General features: G+C 37.2%; 1 protein-coding gene across 18 annotated transcripts in view; it reads right to left on the bottom strand.

The window, feature by feature from the left end:
• LOC119791340 (focal adhesion kinase 1-like) overlaps positions 1-19930 on the bottom strand; it is an 87610-nt gene that overhangs the window by 16742 nt on the left and 50938 nt on the right. For 8 of the 18 annotated variants that reach the window (XM_038297399.1, XM_038297392.1, XM_038297396.1 and 5 more), the window contains 12 exons: positions 18100-18197; positions 17437-17521; positions 17217-17317; positions 15952-16067; positions 15667-15767; positions 15441-15530; positions 15124-15328; positions 7553-7664; positions 6323-7069; positions 1249-1326; positions 934-1122; positions 417-542 (listed from right to left, as the gene is read on the bottom strand). In XM_038297399.1, coding sequence (XP_038153327.1) covers positions 417-542; positions 934-1122; positions 1249-1326; positions 6323-7069; positions 7553-7664; positions 15124-15328; positions 15441-15530; positions 15667-15767; positions 15952-16067; positions 17217-17317; positions 17437-17521; positions 18100-18197 — 2048 coding nt within the window. The remainder of the gene's footprint in view (positions 1-416; positions 543-933; positions 1123-1248; positions 1327-6322; positions 7070-7552; positions 7665-15123; positions 15329-15440; positions 15531-15666; positions 15768-15951; positions 16068-17216; positions 17318-17436; positions 17522-18099; positions 18198-19930) is intronic. The other 10 variants (XM_038297402.1, XM_038297409.1, XM_038297404.1 and 7 more) reach the window with 4 other exon arrangements.

Below are 19930 nucleotides of genomic sequence, written 5' to 3'. Positions count from 1 at the left end.
GTAAAACTTTCAGATCAAAATAAGCTGTAACAACTATCTAGCATGGCGATGGCAGCATCATGCTGTTCGGCTGTTTTCCACTGGTGCTGCTAGTGCATTGCACATGAGGAAGGAATGACTAAATTCTTCAATTTGTTTCAAATCAATAGATGGATTGAACAGGAACCCAACTAGGAATATGAACAACAACAATAAAGCTGCTTTCTGAATGAATATTACATTTCTGACTCAAAAACAGAATCTGTGAAAGCTTATCATTTCTTCTCAAATAACCTTTATTCTGTCCGTGAGTGAAAGATGTGAGCTAAAAACCTAAATCTGGACGGTTGGTGACCATTGCGCCTCGTATAATTGTGAAGCTCTTGTGTTAAACGTGTCAGGTGGGCCCCTGGTGCATGTTCCACAGTGTGTTTTACCAGCAGCCTCTCCTCCTCTTCTAGCCACCTCTGATCCTCCTCCATCTGCTGCTGCTGTATCATCAGCTGCTCCTCCATTAACAGGCACTGCTGGCCTACACACTGCTGCATGTCTATTGCCCTGTCCTACACACAGACACAAATACACAAAATGTGCAACAAACGACAAGCATGCATAGCCACAAAGTGTAAACGGGAAAAAAAAAAAAAAACATGCATTCACCCGACAACAACAACGCATACAGACAGATAGAAAAAAGATTTATGAGAAACTGAGCTGGGATGATGGATGGACACACATAAAAAAATAAGAAAGAAAATATGGATGGGAACAGGGCGGTGATTTGTAGCAGAATATACATTTGTAATCTGGAACACCAATCTGGTTCTTTGTGGTGTACGGGCAGCAATTTTTCACCAGGAAAAGGGTCAGCTTTATAATTCGTTTCACATTTTCCCCAATCAGACAGATTTATGATTAACCTATTGGGATTACTGTAACGTTAAGACTTCTTACCTCCACTACCGAGCCCCCAAGTGCCATGGACAACCCATGCTGCTGAGGAAGCAACTGTGTGTGTGAGTGTGTGTGGACGTGGTGGCGAGGGTGTGTGTGTGCGTGGTGTGTGTCCACCATAGCGGCCTGTGGAGGGTACAGGGCGCTGGGAACAGAGGGGAGGGTGTGTGGGCCTGGATATGCTGCCATCTAACACCAGGAGGGAGAAAATAAAAAACAGATTACTTGGTTTCAGCTCTATCTAAAGAAAAAAGAAAAAAGGAAAGAAAAATCACACACTTCAGACAAGTAAAGGAGTCAAAGCTGTCTACGCACCTGATAGTGTCCAGGGTGCTGTGGACTGGGGTAGAAACCTTCACTGGAGCGGGGACTGGGGTAGCCTGGTCTACTTGGCTAAGAGACAGAAAGGGGGGAAAAAAACAATAGTCATTTTAAAAAGGACAGAAAAAAAAAAGTAGAAAAAGTAATGTCAGAAAGGGTGTAACCCTGGAGCGGGTTAATTCCTGAAATTAGAAGTTAGACCATTCAGAAAACCGACACACAAACCCCCAGCAGATGTTTGTGTGGTCATGTTAGCCGTCAGTCAAAACAGGGAGCACCCACAAGGCTGCAAATCCAGCAAGCTGTTAGTGAGACGGTCATAAAACACTGTTCCTGTGTTAACAAATAAAAACACTAGTGTTAGGTTATCGGATTAAAATAAGAGGTCTGGGGATTGGCTGGTTGATTTAGATTTAGGTTAGATGTGATGCAGGTGTGTCGCTGTTCACCAAAGACCTCTCAAGGCAGAATGATAGAATGCGTTAATAAACAATGGCTTTAATTCAACTGATAAAAAGCAATAAATAAAAAAAATCTGTGGATGCTTTTTAGGTTTCTAGTAGACAAGACGTTCAAGACTTTAGTTTATACAACTGCAGAACATTCAGCTAAAAACAGAAGTGCTTGGTGAACCCATAATGCTCAGTTATTTTAGCTGGTTTGAGATGAAGCTGAGGTTTCTTTTCTCATTTTACCAGAAGGTTTTATCTTTCTTACACAGAAACTGAGCTCATTTCTAACACATCAGTGTTGCAGCCTCTACCTTCCACAGCCTCTCACAGTAGCTGTTTCTGGACCACACCTCCGACAGCGAGACAGACACAAAGACACACAGGAAGGGTGACGTAGATAGCAATGCAAAACAAGGACAGAAAAACGGAGAAAAAAAGTTGGGGTACAGAGGAAGTAGACACCAAGACACTGAAAAAAAGACATAATGAGGCCTCCTGAAGTAGAGGATGTAGTTGGGACCACAACCTTTAATATGTCTTTCTTATGATCATATCAAATAGACCAACTCAAAGCAGAGCCTAATTGTTAGGAGAAAATAAAATAAAGCATTGGTTATAAATCGATTATAAATAATCAAAAGAATCAAGCTGTGTGTCAGTATTCAGCCCCATAAAAAAAAAAAAAAACTTCTTATGCACTGCAAAAACGATCTAGAAATAAGTAGAGGTTTCTTAAATTAAGTGTATTTCCCCTTAATTTGATTTTGTAAGTTATGTGATTTGCCATGGAAAGGAGTAATTTTACTCATTCATAAAATAACATAATAAGATAATATGCACTTGAAAAAAGACAATTCAAATGTTTTCTTCTTATTTTAATTGTAAATTGTCTTAATCCATTGGCAAAGTGTCTCTCTTACCTCCTTAACTCAAGAAGAGAAGCACTTATGTTAAAAAAAATTACTTATTTAGATATTAATTTTCTGCAGTGTGTAATTACAACTGCTAATTTTTTACAGTATGACAATTGAAGTTTTACACCTCTTGAGCCAATTGGTGTAGACGAACCAGTCAGGCTCCTTCTCTAAACTATACTCTCCTTCCCGCTCCTCCAGTATGAAAAGCCTCGTCTTGACTGATATTGCTTTAAACTCCAACCTCTCTGCTTCTCCACATCCTTCTCTCTGACCAATCTACTGTTCCTGGTCTTCATTAGAGTCTTTTTTCATCACTGTTTTCTAACAAACATCTCACAAACACACATTCTGCAGACGACTGGATGCTTTTTATGCCGTCAGCATTAAAGGAGCAGCATGTGCACGTGATAAAGGAATTCATTAATAAGAAATGTTTAAATCCTCTTCTTCACTTTCTAATTATGTGCTACTTTATGTTGAACTTCAGGATTTAAATATTAAAACTTTGTGCTTGTAAAGGGAAAAAAAAATACAAAGTTAAGGGGTGTGAATAATTTTCAAAAGAATTTTATATATATGATAAAGTAGATTGATCGTAGCAGAGGTCTTTGATCTCCATCATACTTTCATTTGTTAGATATTATTGTTAAATATTAGATTAATTTGTTAGATATTAGATATAATTTCATTTGATAGATTATATGTAAGAGAAGGTCAGAGCATTTTACTAAAGTGCATCAGAGTAAAGAAGGAGGAATGCAAAACCAAACCTAATTTATAAGGTTTTTATGCACAAATATTTTTGAATAGTATATTTGATTACTCTCCCATTACACGCACATATTGTACCTTTGAAATTGGCTATCCCATTAAATGATAACATAAGTTCAACTGTGTGGATTTAATGTCTCAAAATCTGTAAAATAGCTTCATATTTTAAGACCTGACTTATTTGTCAGTGTTATTTCTCAGGGAGGCAGCTTAGACAATAAAGACAAACAGGGTGACCAAAGCCAGTCTGAACTCACATCAGAGGGATACATAAAAAATTCTAATAATTTAGGATCCATTTAACATCAGCTTTAGGATTGTCTAAGCTGCAACACTAAAAACATAAGTAACAGCAACAGCTTTGAACTGTTGGACATTCACAGCTGCCTCCGTCTGCTTCTTCTTTGCTTGCAACCAGCAGCAATAAGTCAACGCAAGTACAGTGAAATAAATCTGTCTGGGAATTTTAAGTTTGTGCGTGTAAAAGAAAAGAAAACATTTGAAAATGTTGAAGATAAATCCTAACAGACCATTGAAAAATTCAACACAGCATAAAAACATGCATAAATTTGCCTCATGGGCTTTGCAGAATGAAGTGATTTAAAAGCAGCATGGTCTTAAAGGCTGCTAAGTTGGATTCCTGTGTTTTATGAACCTTTCATTGCACCAAACATGCCCTAAAACCGGCACATGGTTGTGTAACTCTTTACATATCTTTTAGGAATGCTGAGAAGCAGAAGTGTAATTAAGGTTTTGTTTTACTTCATGCATCTCTCAAGGGGACAGCTAGTCGACTTCAACAGAGACACATCCATCACCGCCAAGAGCAGCAGAGAGCCAGGCAAACATGCACTAGGAGCTCTAAAACAAGGACGCATCATGGCCGGTTTGAGCTGGAGAAGGCTGTGATGGCTTCCACTTTAAGCCAAACAGAAGCCTGACAGAAAGCAACTCATGATATTTTTTTTTTTTTTTTTTTCCCTCAGCCATCTTGGAAAAACAATCACTTTCCTGGTAAATCTATATCATACCAGTTTAACTCAGCTGATTTGTGCTTGGATGTTTCATGTGTGTTAAATAAGCACAGCGGATTTAGGGTTCATCACAAGCATCCTCAACAAGCCAGAAATAGGCCACAGCAATCTGACCAAGAATCTGACACAGATATAAATATGGATCACAATGGACAGATCATTTTAGCTGCATGTGTCTGATAAATAAGGAGTAAAACAAAAACAAAAAAAAACAGGTGGAGAGGACTTAGCTGGTTGGTTAATGAGGAGAAAACACATTGTTGTTGATGAGGTTGATTATACAAAATCAACAATGAGCCACAAAGCGCTGCAGCATTTTTCCATTTCGAGACTTGAATTGTAGCATTAAAATAATCTCATAAGTCAGGAAATAAAGCTTACAGTGTCTTCAGTTATAATTATTATAATTATTGTAATTATTGCTAATGAGCAGGTTTGGAGTCAAATAGGAAACAATTTTATGGATAAATAGAAATAAAGAAGTAAAATACAAAAAAAGACAAATCCTTTCTTTATCAATTTTTTTTATGACATTAGAGATTTTGTGTAATAAAACAAAACTAGAAAAAAATGTTGTTCTAGTTTTCAGATGTTTTTTTGCCAATTGCTCATTTAAAGTCTTCATTATACTCATTTCATAGCAAATACTTGCAAAGTATTTTACCTAATGTCACTGTAAAGAATCGTATTCTTTTCTTTTCTTCCCCCCCCCCCCAATGTTTATCTGGAGGCTTGTATTTAATCTTCCCTTTGCTGCTGAGATACCTGGATTTCCCCTCTAACAGTTATGTGATGCTCTGTCCTCTGCTAATACTGTAGCTGTCCCATCTTTAACCACATCAACAGTTGCAAGTCAGCAAAACAGAAAACTTTAAGCGCTGTTTATTCCATGATTCTATGATGAAAAAAACAGCGTTTAAAGTTTTCTGCTATTTTAATATTTATTTTTTATCTTTATTATATTGTATAGTTGGATGTGTGTATATATCATATAAAACTTTAACTAGAGCGTGTAACAAAAGTAATTTCCCTCTGGGATTATTAAAGTATTTCTGATTCTGAATATCCCGGTCATCAACAATGTCATTAATGGGTTTGTTTAAAAGGTGGGGAATTATTAGGATAATTATCACTGATGATGTGAGTTTATTATACCTTAATATTAGCTGCCTGTTGCGCGTCAGAACAAGACAGTTCCTCTGTACAGTTATAATCTTCATCTGTACGTTGCAAATATTTGGGAATGGAATGAAAGCTGTGTCCTTCAGCTAAGAAAAAAGTGTAATATGTCGGCTGGCTGGAGCCATGGATGTCTACTCATCTGCTAACGTGTATTATGTAATGATGTGATGATGTGGCAGACTGGAGATGTATAAAATGCCTTTTTAACTGTTAATCGGGGCCACTTCTTGAGAGGTGAGCCCGGAGGTGAGCAACTGCCTTCTATAAACTCTAAGCAACTTCCCTGATCTGAGTAAGTTTACAATTTCTATCAGAATCTGTTTTCATGTCTCCTGGTTATTTAATAAATATAAGTTATGAAGTGTTTTGTCCCGAGTGATCTCTTTTCAGGAAAAGAACCGGAGAAAAAGCTTCAAGGTGCATACATAGAGAGCTTATCTTAAACATTTATATAAACCTAGTAGAGTTTCCAAAATCTGCAAACAGACAACTAGTTAGCACTTTATGTCTGGTTGTGTTTTTTTTTTTTCTTTTTTCTAATTTGTCACATTAAATATTATTAAATGACACAATCATAAGTTGTAAAATGGAATAAATAGTTATTTTAGATAAAGTAATGTCTCCTTTAGATATTTTTCAGGCTCAAAAACACACATGGATTGGTTTTGTTATTTGAAAACTCTCTAGTTGAGTTAAACAGCTCACCACCTGCCTGAAATGGTCTGGGAAAAGCTCCTTTAGAAAACGGGATAGCTAACAGCATGTGGGGGGCAACAGGGAAGCTGGACGTTGGACTGGGAGAGCGAGGGCTGGTGGATGATAGATAACAGGATGCTGGGAAGACATTCTCAGTGTGGGAAGGGATGAGCTGGGAGCTCCAACCTGACTGCACAGCAGTGTACCCTGTCTGGGGGTCAGTGATGCTAGGATTAGTCTGGGATTCAGGGTCAAAGCTGGGGAATGGCAAAGCTTCAGGACTAGACGGGGAGCTGTGGTGCAGCCAGTCAAAAGTTGGATTGGAGTGGGAAAGTACTGGACGCCAAGGAGAGGAGTGGTTGCTGTTAGTTGGGGCATTCTTCTGGAGGCTCTCAGTGGATGGGATCCATGAGTGTGTGTCAGGTGAAAGGCAGACATCAGCATTGGTTTGGGGAAACCATAAAGGAGAAACATTCAATTCAGCTTTTAACTTTTCCTTAGACAAAGAGCTTTTATAGTGAAGTAGAGACGAGTCAGGCCCTAAGCTGGTAGAAGAGAAAAAGTGATGAGGAAACGTCAAAGGTAGTGAGGAGAGAGGAGGAGCAGGTGGGTGTGAGGAAGAGGAGGGAGATGATGGATGAGGGTTTCCAATGCAGAGGGAAAGCTGTGAGGCAAAGCGCTGCTTTTGTTGGTAGTGATGAAGAGAAGGAGCAGAAATACAATCCAGACTGAAGGTGGGCTGCAGGGACGGACGGTGGCTGGGCTGCAAACAGAGAGACAAAGGTAGAGCAGGTGGGAGGGGAAATAAATGGAGCCATGAAAAGCAGAGAGGTGCAGGCAGAAGAGATGCGGGGTGGATCAAAGTACAGACATGTTGGTGAATGTAACAAGCCGAGTCCTCGTAAGAACATGGCTAAATATGTAAAGAACCAGCTGACTAACTCACTTTACAAAGGATTTGCCTTCAGATGCAACCCGGGAAGAAGTAAAGAGATGCTGAAGTAGGTTAGGGTAAAGCAGCTGGAGCAGCAAAGTATGAGGTGAAGCAGTGAGAGGCCAGGTGTGAGGGGATCATTATGGAGTTTAAAACTGAAAACTGTTATTGCTAAATATAAATCCATCATTAAAACTGTAAACTACAAAAACAAGTAACTACAATTCAGTTCTCTGAGATAAAGCTTGCAAAATCAGGAGCTTTGCTCAAGAACAACAGGTATATCACACACAGCGTATGTCGGCGTCTTACTTTAGGTGGAGCTTCATCACATCCTCCTGAGTCCCAAGAGACGGTGACCTGCCGCCTCATCTCCATCCTGCTCCTCTCTTTCTGCTGGATCTTCTCCTCCTCTAATATCGTGCTGGAAGCAAAGAGGAAAAATAAATGAAGGCATTTAACAAACACAAGGCATCTGATCATCTATACACAGTATAGATGATCAGATACACTGCATGTAAACTAGAGCAGAAGGAGACAGTTTAGACTTTTCTAAACAGATCATTTTACTTTAATTGATTAATTCTCAGATTCCAATACAGAAACTTTGCAATCTTATAATATGCTGTTGGAACAAAAACATTACAATAGGGAGCAATAAAATGAAATGCAATTTCTAGCTTGGAAGTATAACTTCTGCCAACAAACCCATGTCTGGTCATCACAGCAACATCATCAGCTAGATGCTAAAAGAAGTCTCCAAAATGGTTAATTATTAATGACCATGAAAAGAACCTGCCACCTACCGTGTAGCAAGGAGGAGGAAGTGTTATGGTTTGGCTATGCTATACTGTCATAGGATAGGTATATTCATTCTTTAAAACCCTTGTAAATTCCAGGGAAATAATAGATAATATGCAAAAAAACAAAAACAGAACACTAAGACTAAGAAAAAATAAAAAAAAAGACAGGACAATGACCTAAAACGTCACGAATGTTCAAGAACAGAAAGTTACAGCCCAGGTCTGGATATTGCTGAGACCCTGTGGGGCGACTTGAAACAGGCTGTTCATGCAAGAGGGGGCCAAACTTTGCTCAGACGGATGCCAGAAATTAAGTCTGCATTTGGAGGTGTCTCAGTCAAGTTATTTCTGCCAGAGGAGATAAAACCAGCTTCTTAAGGACAGGGTGTCCTTAATTATTACAAAGATAGAAATGTGTTATTTCTAATAAGCAAAACAATAAAAAAAATATATAATATCATATATCTATACATGTACATCTGTACATCCCCATCTACGTCATATATACATCTCTTAAAGAAAAGTACGCTACAGTACTGGATTTAAATTCAGAATTCAAGTTTCATTTGCAGCACTTCCAGGATCTCTGTTGTGATGCAGCAACAACTTCCTTACAGTCACAGTTCCTCACTCAACATAAGCTGACAATCGATAAGGCATCTGTGCTTTGAGTACAAGTAAACTTCCATGTAAGCTGCAGCAGTAAGTCTGTCAGGAAAATTACTCAAGAACTCACTGATTCCCGTCAAATGAAGAAACATCCCACGCCTTCTTATCCAGCTATTTCAGGCCCCATGAAGAAACGTGCTCAGTTTAAATTAGTCACAGTAACTTTGTTCCAGGAAAACTGAACCTAAAGTACCTCAAACCCTCAGACGAAAGGAGTTCTACCCGACAACTCTACCCACAAACCGACCATTGATACAGACTCATGCCATCCGCCTACCCTCACAAAGGGAGCGAGATATTTCTAGCAGCCCTCTGGTCCAATTGTCTCCTCCTGCGTATTTGTGTGCTGCACCACCTGTCCTAGTCCATCTCCTGTCCAGCCTTTTCTTCCATCCCATCAAAACTCAAGTCTCTCGATTTAGTGCAACTAAATCACAAGGCAGCATTTAGCTAAACGGCACTGAATGCATGAGTTATTCTAAAATAATCGGTACAATTGTCTATAATTAGACATGAAGAATTTTACCAACTAGAAGATCCCATTTATCATTTTTTTTTACTTTACAAAAAAATAAAAATGACTACAGAGGGTTTATTCCAGTAGGCTTCCACTAATGTAACCCCTGGAACGACACTGTTCAAATATAACTGTATTGTCTGATCTAATAATGAAAACTCTTTAGCCAATAAAACTAAATAAAGAAAGAGAGGGTTTCTGTAGGTCATGTGTGTGTTTTTACAGATCAGAAGAATATTATGTAATTTCTTTGTGCTCAACATGTTCATCCAGGTGTTATTTCCACAGGCTGATTTGCACATCAAAAAATATAACAGGTCAGCTTCTCTTTATTCACCTTCTAAAACCCACACATGATGATACCATCAGCAGCACCTGGCAGCTTTACCACACACAGCCACCCCCACCCCGCCGCCCCGCTCCCATCTACAGCCCACAGGCACCTGGAATAACAAGGCTTCAGGTCAGTTTGTTGACTCAGGGTGGGCTGACCTGACTGCTCAGTTTTAGGGTTTTCCACAAGTGGTTCAACATATCTGAAAGACTTGGAGGTTTCTAAATTAGCGTCAGCATGACAGCTATACAGATATATTCAATTTAAATCAGTTTGGTAAATAAAAACACCAATCAATTAAAATCAACTATCGCTGCATAAAAGCCAGATTATAAAGCAGAATAAAGACGAAAACCAAAATAAGCAGCCTGTGATAGACCAAAAAACAACGAGGAACAGAGTGTTCTTCTAGTCTTTGTCAGATCATAAACTTCTCTAATCCTTTGTAATCCAACACGGTCAGATCATTGACTGCCTTTACTAAGTCATCTGTTACAATGGAGAAATAAAATAAAAAAAATGACTCATTTTAATACCAATTTAAATCATAATTTCAAACTAAAAATCTTCTCTAATCTATGCCATAAAACATCAAACAAAAAAAATTATAACCTTTGGTGGGAAATAAAAATCTATGTACTTTTCTTTCAAAGATAGGGCACTAAATTTCACCTGCAGTTTTTTTTTTTTTTTTTTAGTACATGCATGAACTGGGTTTTTTTAGGAGGACTCTACAAAGATTGCTGCTCAGATGCTAAGACCTGCAAACCGCTTTGGTTCTGCCCATAAAGGAGCAGATTATGCGTACTCCTAGAAGTCTGAGAGTGGCCGTAAAAGAAAGAAGAGGTTTAAAGTCATGGAGATGGAGACTATAACGATTATAAAAAAATTTAATAAAAAAAATTCATTAACATATTGTTAATTCAAGGTGCATACATGTTTACATCTGCACAGAATCTCACGCCACTCTTGCATTTTTGAGTGTCAGTTTTCCACCTGCCTCTTAGAAATACTAAAAGAGACTGCAGCCAAAGTTGAGTTTAAGATTAGGAAAATTGCTTTGCACTTAGTAAATGTTTATCCATTGCTTCCACCAATGAATTGGCAATGTTTGGTCATTAGAGTGTGATCTGCATAGTTACATGATCTTGGTTTCTGTTCCCTGTTAAGTTCTAACTATTGGCAGACAGCAAGTGTTAAAACACCCGACACACACGTCAGCCTAGCACCAAAGATTATTGTGGTATCTGCTGAGCGCAGCATGTTTGGAGAGTACAGCCAGAGAGTACAATCTTCTCAGAATTTCAGCCAGACCACAATAAACATGATCCCTTTTAAGTTGGTCTCAAGCGGACATATCAGGAATACGGAGTGATTTTCATCAGAACAAGCTGCAAATGTAGCCCAAACGCAAAACACCTCATCCGCAGTTTTTACTTTTACTCTGACAGAAAATAAAAACCAGTCAAATGCCTAATGTTATATTAGAGAGAAGATGTCAGTAAAAGGGGAGGTCTGTATTTAACTTACAGTAAAATCAAGGAGAAACAGACCAAAGACACACAATAAGCTAAAGAGAAAAGAAAAAGTGTGGAGCAGGAGATTAGATGCAGAAAGTTAAGAGTCTATTTTTGGGAAAAGGAGGCAGAATTGCAGGCGTGAGTAACGCGCCTTTTTAAACAAAAATATAAAACACGGTGAGTTTAGAATGCACTTATTTTTTCCTGTTTCTGTATCCTATAGAAAATAAGGAAATAGGAGAATGTGTCTGCCAAAGGAAATAATAACAGCATCAGGATGTGTTGCCGCTTCAGCAGATTCATACCCCATAATATTCAGAAGGTACAGTAACAACATGCTTCAGATAGAAACAATATAAAAAATAATCATACTTTACAGAATATCTCAATTTACCCCCAAATTAACCTACCTATGCTTTTTAGCGCACAATGAGAAACAAATCCAAAACAAAGCAACATATTATCTGAATACTGTGCATTACTGAACTTAACTAACAGCATAGAAAGATGCAGCTTAAATGAGAAGCATGTTCCCAGGTTTGACAAAATATAACAAAAAGCTCCAAAAAACAGGAAAACATTTTTTTTTTTTTATATTCAGCTTCACTGTGCGAGACTGAAAAGCTAATAATATTTTTTATCCAGCAATGTATTGAAATGGTCCAAAACCACCTGGAATAAAGAAAATATAAAAAATAAAAATACAAACATTTCACTTTGAATTTCTCAAGACAGACATTTCCTTATTTCATTTCTCATTAGAGAAGTGGCACAGCTGATAGATCATTTCCAAAAACTGCAGGTCTTTACATGTCATAGATATGTTTACTCGTTGACTAATTGCGGCTGGAAAAGCTCAGCCCTCACTGCACTGCATCCAAGACTGCCTATAGAAAAAATATTAGCAGCAGCAAAGATCGGGTCCCAAGCAAGACATTCTAAAACCACAAGTACTGAAAACACTGACTTTTTGATCCTCTGTTAAATTGTTCTGCTCCTTCTGCATCAATAGTGGTAATAATTTTTCAGATTTACCAATTACCTTACATTTACCAATTTAAGAAAAAAAGGTTAATTCTTGTGCAATATCTGATTTATACTGGGCATTTGTTTTATTGATCTATAAAAACCATAAATATAATATAATACAACATAATATATATATATATATATTTTTTTTTTTTTTTTTTGTAATAAGTTTTTCTTTTAACAAGTTTTCAAGACATCCAGGAAAAAGTTTTCAGACTGGTTTCTGCAGCTTGGTGGCCATGTGACCTGCTCCACATAAAGCAGCTGATAACTATAATGTTTAAGAGGAACTTTAACTGGAAGGGCGATAATAAATGTTATTAACAAAAAGATGGATGAGTCATATCAAATAAACATAATAAAGTTAGTCTGGTTGGTACAGAGTATTGCTCCAAATATCCAGTTAGATGTGTATCCTAAAAAAACAAAATATAAAGCAATAAAAATGTATTATGACTTAATATTTCTGCAGCTTAAACATTTTGGAACTAGATTGGAAGTAATCAGTTAGGGGGCAATTAACCCTCATCAACCCACTGCTAATTTCAGGCATAGTCCCTTTTATGGATTTCTAAACACTATTTAGATGGTAAGTGAGATTTTTTGAGGATTGCGTGCATTTTTAAGGTAGCAGAGAACAGTTAAGCACTTAGCAGATCATTATTTAAAAAAAAAGTCTGATGATCAAACAGTCACAACGTGAGTCAGGCTTTGACATCAAGTCTGTTATTCATTTTAAATCATATCTAAATATAACAACTGCTGTCATGCTAGGCTTTGGTCGAGTAGTTTGTAGCCTGACAAACTTTTTTTTTTTTTTTGTTTTCTGTACCTTGTGACATTATTTGAGTCACAAACATGTTTCCCTTTTCCTGTAAAGAGTTACTATGCAGCTCACTGAGTAGGGTTTACCAAACATCTCACAACATGCATAGGATGTGATATGTGGACAGAAAAGGTTCATTTCCAGGTAAATGTAGTAAAAAAAACAAACATTGATGCATCATTGCATATGAAGGTAAAGCATGTCCATGGGTTCATAATTAAACCTCCAACATCACTAAAGCTTTGTTACTATGCCAGCGATAATGCCATTAAAACATACTCTCAGTTCAGTGTCGTTTGTGTGTTTCTGCTTAGTGAGTAAATCCTGAGCACCAAGATTTAAGATTATTGCAGACAACTTAAAGACTCTTCAAGTTACAGTCAGCTTTAACCTGAGCAAGAATCCTCTGTATGCCATTCTGCTATAAAAAGGAGCCATGTGTGCCTTTATAATGTTATTAAATGGAAAACAGACAAAGGAAACTAGTGGGTTTTTAACTTATAATAAGCCTCTTAAGGACAACCTTAATAATGTTAAACATCAGCACTTTGTCACTGCTGGAGAGACCAACTGATATTTTAAGCTTTATTAACTAAACCAACAATGCAGTAAAAAACAAACTTCATATAATTTCTGACTATTGTATAAGACCGCAAATGCTTTAAATCTTAATATTACAGAGATGATATGCACAGCTTATAATGTTTAGATAAAACAGGCGAGACAGGCTTCATCTCAACAAGAAACATCTAAGATACATAAAGAGTTTAGTATATTTAGAGTTTCTTTATGTTAATCTCTGACACTGCACTGACCGAGGGCGACACCTGCTGTTAGGAGAATGTCAGATGCTTCGTTTAGTAATAAACATTTCCAGCGTTTCTTTGCTCAGCAGCTAATTGCTCATTACGCCATAACCATATCTTTGGAAAAATTTGTGAATTTTGATTTCAAAGGACATCTGACGGAAAAGGACGACTTAAAACTCCAAGATCAACTCCTAACTTTTTAATTCCTTATAATCTCTTTGATGACAGACTGAAATAACGTTAATAAAGGTCAGTTGCTCATAATAGAGATTAGGGTTGTCACGATACTAAACTTTTCAACTCAATACCGATACTAAGTAAAATATTCGATACTCGATACCCTTTTCGATACCACAAGGATTAAAACAAAGACTAAAATTCAACAGAAATATTTTCATTACTAAAAGAAATACAAGAAATAAATAAAAAAAAACAATAAGAATAATATTTTGAGGTTGTATGCTATGCACAATATTAAGCAAGCTTGATAAAAAAACTTACAAAATTAAAATTAAGTGTTCCTTCCTTGGTTATGTTTTTCAGACATAACAATGACACTAGCCAAACCAGTTAAACAAAAATAATTCTCAGCAGCTGCACCTGTTACAAAAAAAAGTCTGAAATTGAAAAATGCACATAATTATTCAATCACACAGTGTTCAGAAAGTGCATTTCCACTATTCTGCACTTTAGATGGCTGTATCGATACTTTTGAAAATGAGTATTGTATCCGGATACACTGTTTCAGTATCGATACTTTTTTGAGTATCGATACTTTTGACAACCCTAATACAGATGCATCAACAATTACTCATCATCCTTTTTTATTACCAAAAAAACCCCCCAAAAAATCCAATCTGTACTTTGACATACGACAACCACTATTACACCAATTTTCTCCAAGTTTCTGTAAATTGACTTTGGGACTTTTCATGGCCTTATGATGACTTCAATTTAAAACCTCTATGAAGAACAATAATAACTTTTAACACCTCTTTTTTCCCTTTACCCAATAATAGAAGTTGCAGTTTTCAGGCACTCAACTGTGACTCTATGTGCGTTAATTTAATGCCAACAATGTAAAAAGGGAAAACCAATACCATCAACTCATTTAAAAACAAACAAGCAAAAGCAAATATGTTAAAGAGCTTCCAAATAACACAAACAGACCCTCAACAGAAGTATCCTGAATCAGAGCGCCTTCAGTTAACAAATAGGTTTTTCCCATGCAGCTGATCATAGACAAACATAACGAGCAATAAAAGGACTCGTCCCACAGCAGAAACATTTACCTAGATGGTGCTTATCTACACACTAAACATTCAGATGCATAATCTACAGAAAAAAAACCTTGATAATCCAACAGAATGCAGTACCTGAGTTGTGTTTTAAGTTCATTGAAGCGTGGCCTTTTGCTGGGATCGTAGGACCAACACTTCGTCATTAGGCTGTAAAGGGTAGGGGGGCACTGAGGGGGCATGGCAAGGCGCTCGCCGTTCTCTATCCTGCCAATGACGTCGTTGTTCTTCACGCCCTGGAAAGGCTTGATGCCGTACATCAGGATTTCCCACATGCAGACGCCTGTTGACGAGCACAAGACACCAAGAGACTGACTGTGAAGGCAAGCTAACTGTGAAATTCAACAGCTTCAAACTGGAAAAAAGAAAAGAGGAGACAGCGGCTTTAAGCATACCAAACATCCAGACGTCACTGGCTGTAGTGAACCGTCTGAAGTTGATGGATTCTGGAGCCATCCATTTAATGGGCAATTTACCTTTAGATGCTGCAAAAGAGGAAGGAAATTAGATTTTTACTTAAGGCTTAATAACCAAAGAACAGTTTTTTCAGATGGACTCAAAAGAGCAATAGAGAAAAAAAAAACAACAACGTCAAACTGTTGATTTAGTTGAATTAGTTACCTTTATAATACGAGCTATCCTCCATGTATCTGGAAAGACCAAAGTCCCCCAGTTTTACACAGTCCACTGTGGACACCAACACGTTTCGTGCTGCAATATCCCTGGAGAGGACAACAACAGCAGCAGCAAACTTAGGTAGATAGAAGAGTTTTATGAAGATGCATTTCAATATTTAACCAAATATTTGGGTTCTGGTACGTAGCAGTAAAACAGGACTTATGTCCCTCTGGAATTGCCTTTAGTATAAGATTTCTACAATGCTATTTGTTAATCCACTCTTTGTACCTGTGTACGAAGCGTTTGCTCTCCAGGTAAGCCAGGGCTGTGCTCAGCTGGAAAGAGTACAAGATGAGAGTGGCCAGATCCAGACTGTACTTCCTAACCTGGAGGAACGACCTCAACTGTGGAAGACAGAGAGAAAACCACAGAAAAGGGTCAAAACAAAAAGCTGAAACCAAACAAACGACTAGAAATATAGGTGAGAATGAGAGATCCTCTGAGTGCATATAGTTCCTTGTGAAAATGCCAGGGTTATGTTTTTTTTTGTATGTAGAAATATGGGACCACGGTGAATCGGTTCAACAAAAAAGTAGCACTTTTTTCCTTCAAAGAGATTTTTTTAAAGGTGATTATGAAAGTAAATATGTCACTGAAATGTCTTTAAAGATTAATCAGCTATTGCTTATTAAGAAGCTTCACCATAAACAACAGCTAATAAGACATTCAGAATTACTTCCAAGTTGTTTTTGTGCGAGTATAATGATGTGATCTTCCATAATAACACCAGATCATTTGATTTTTTTTAAACTATTCAAACCCAGATCTCCATCAGCAACAATCTGTTCAGTAAGGCTCAAAACCAGTGAACACAGGCTGGAAAAGCAGCAATATTTCAGTTTCCTACAGGCAATGGAGATGACCTTTAACCCCAAAATAATAAGTGCTTTCATAAAAAAAAAAACAGCTCTTTTTGTTTTTCTTTTACTCCATCCATCCATCCATCCATCCATCCATCCATCCATCCATCCATCCATCCATCCATCCATCCATCCATCCATCCATCCATCCATCCATCACCATCTGTTCAGCATCTTTGTCGGTCACCTGGATTTAGATAGAATATGCAGTCCATTTAATACTATTAAATGATTACAATGGTTTGTGTACCATACAAGCAAGAACCCCGATGTCTATCAAGAGAATATGTATCCATTAAATAGGAGACTCATTCTTATATGACTGGAATAATAAAAACTGTTGTGAGGTGGAATTTTCTATTTTAACAAAACATTTTCTTGCCCAAAAGTCTTTGCCAAAAAAAAAAAGACCTCAGTTTACTTTGCTGATAACAGTGAAAAATTGAAACATGGCGCGTTCCATGTGTAATTTAGGAATACTGAAATATTGAACTGAGTCAGGCATGCAGTACAGATTTGGACATCTTAATCCATCTAAGACCAGATGGACCAGAAACGAACCCTCACATCTTTCATTTTGCTCAACTTAATTTCCGAGGAAAATTAAAAGCCACTGAATGCTTTGATCAGTACCTCCCCGAGCGTGCAGAGCTCCATGATGATCCACACTGGATTCTCTGTGATGACTCCCATCAGCTTCACTATGTGAGGATGGTCAAACTGACGCATTGTCACTGCATAGAGAGCAACAGCCATGGAAATTCAGATGAGTATTTATAGTTGCTATGCCTTAGTAACTAGGAATTACACAGAGGTTTTATCTGGTTAAAGCGTAAACAAGTAAGAATCTTACATGCTTCCTGCAGAAATTTTTCCCTGACACTGTCTGATGTGGAGTTTTTACACGTCTTCACTGCCACAGATAACGCTGGGTTCTCCTGTGTGAAGCAGATATAAACCAGAAAAGAATCAGAAGAGACACTTGTACAATAAAGGCAATCAGATAAAAAACAAACAAGGACTTATTAAAGAGCAAGTATCTGTATACTTGGCCTGGAACCAATCAAAAGATATAAATAAAAGTTACATTAAACTTTTCTATCTTTCTAATCCTAAAGTTTAAAGCAACATTTTGTTTTGACCCAATTATTCCCCTGATTTGAGACGTATTAAATTCTGGTCAATGTACATCACTTGGCACTTAAGGATGCACTTAGCAGCTCCTAGATGTAATACTGCAATCAGTATAGTTGTTTTAGGATTTGAAATGTAAACGTCTTTCACATTTATGAAGCACTAAGCCATGCTAACTGTTTTACTGTGACTCAGCTTAACCAAAATTAAACAAACAACAGTTGTTGTAGAAATATATTAAACCGTTTCACTTTTAAGTGCCATTTATAAGACAAAAGAAAAAACGAGGGAAAAGTGGCACAAAAAAAAAATGCAGCTATTACACAAATAATGCAAATGAAAAATTTTCACCATCACTTTGAAGAAGATGGAGGACACGTACTTGGCTGATGTAGACTCCTTGATGGACGTCTCCGAACTGACCCTCACCGATGCAGCGCCCCAACTCAATGCAATCCCGCTGAATCTCATAGTCCCTAGCTACAGAAGTTTACACACATAAACAATACAGACACAAAAAGAAAACAGAAGAGGTTTTATATTATTATTAATATTGTCATACACACTAATATCTAATTACAGAACTTCCACTTTCCAAGCTTGTTAGAGCAGTTTATACTGTGCATTTATAGTGAAGGTAAAATCCAACAATATCTGAACATGAATTAAATAATGCAATATTAATTATATCATTTGGAGACCCAGGTTTGTATTTTCTGTTCATATTTTTTTAAAGCTTTTTTTTTTTTAAGTTTCTTACTCTGACAAGCTTGGATTTGATTACAGGCGGCATAGCTTATTCTCAGCAGCATGCAACAACAATACCAGGAATGCACAGCGAACCATGCCACATAACACAGATGACTAACAGCCGATAAAACTCAATGTACAGGGGGAGTCAGAAATTTGCACACACTGATGTGGTCATGAATAGCTTGACTTTTAATAATCCATTTGAACTGTTCCTTTTTTCCCCCCAAAGGACCAATTCGGTTAAGTATGACTGTAATTTTGCAGGTACTTATGCAAAACCTCTGCAAGAGGACTGTTTTAAGGCACAACAAAACATCTACTCATTCACAATAATAAGAAAAATGCTTGCTGTTAAAGTGAGGCTTTTAAACTCAAGAACAGCATCATGCTGAGGGTCTGTTTCACTGCCAGCGGTACTGTTGCACCTTTCACAGCAGGAGGGAAATTATATAAAATGCAAAACTCAGACCGACAACTTTCTGTTTAAAGCTTAATCCTTAAAGGGTTTCAGCAGGACAAGAATTTTGGAGAGGCCAAGACTTTAATCCCAATAAGAAATAAATACATTATATCTTTAATCTCAATTTGAAGCCAAGATACCAGTCAGTTAAAACTAGGTATTGAATAATATTTTAGAAAAAAAGAGTAAGAGTGTTACCTAGTTGTTATTCTTCTCAACAGTCACCACATGCAAGAACAGGAGGAGGGATTGCTGCAAAGTCAATGCCTCAATGCAGATGGTTAAGCTTCCTTAAACAGGTCACCTTTTTACCCATCAGGCAATAAACCAAACTTGATTGGACTGTTTGATAAGTAGACTAATAAAATGTTTAATTTTTTTATTTTTTTTCCCTCTTTTTAAATACATTTTTAAAGGCAATGTTTTTTTTAAGGCATTAGGTTTAAACAAGTTCATCATTTTCTCCTTTTTAAAATTAATTTAAGTTGTATTCTGTATCATTGTGAAATTAAAACAGTTCAAATGCATAAATAAAAGCCCAAAACCAAAGCAGTCATGCCCATGACGAGTGTATGTAAACCTCTGACAGACACTTAAAATAAAAACAAGAATTAATAAGCTAATTAATCTATAATACTGATAAAGTCAGGTGGACAGTGCAACAGCGAATCATCGGCAGGAAGAAACGAACTTCTAAGGACCTTGAAAAGGCTTTTGATGTAAATGACTCTTTTTCGCAGAAAACAAGGATTCACACAATGAAAGTCAGGCTGTTGTAAGCTGCCTGACCTGACTTTGACCATGTTATAATCAAATGAATATTAAATGAGGATCTAAATGTCCAGTTAAGGAAATCTCTTCTTTTAGAAAAATTACTGCTGTCTAAATGGGACTTTTCAGGCAGTAAAAAAGCCTGGGGTAATGTCCTAAATGTGGAAATGGGCCATAGCACCCAGAATATAACTGCTTTTAAAGCCACTATAATGGTATCATTATGTTG

This window comes from Cyprinodon tularosa, unplaced genomic scaffold (assembly GCF_016077235.1).
Source record: "Cyprinodon tularosa strain WSP-4 unplaced genomic scaffold, ASM1607723v1 ctg387, whole genome shotgun sequence".
Lineage (NCBI taxonomy): Eukaryota > Metazoa > Chordata > Actinopteri > Cyprinodontiformes > Cyprinodontidae > Cyprinodon > Cyprinodon tularosa.
This window is presented reverse-complemented; position numbering and strand designations above follow the sequence as displayed.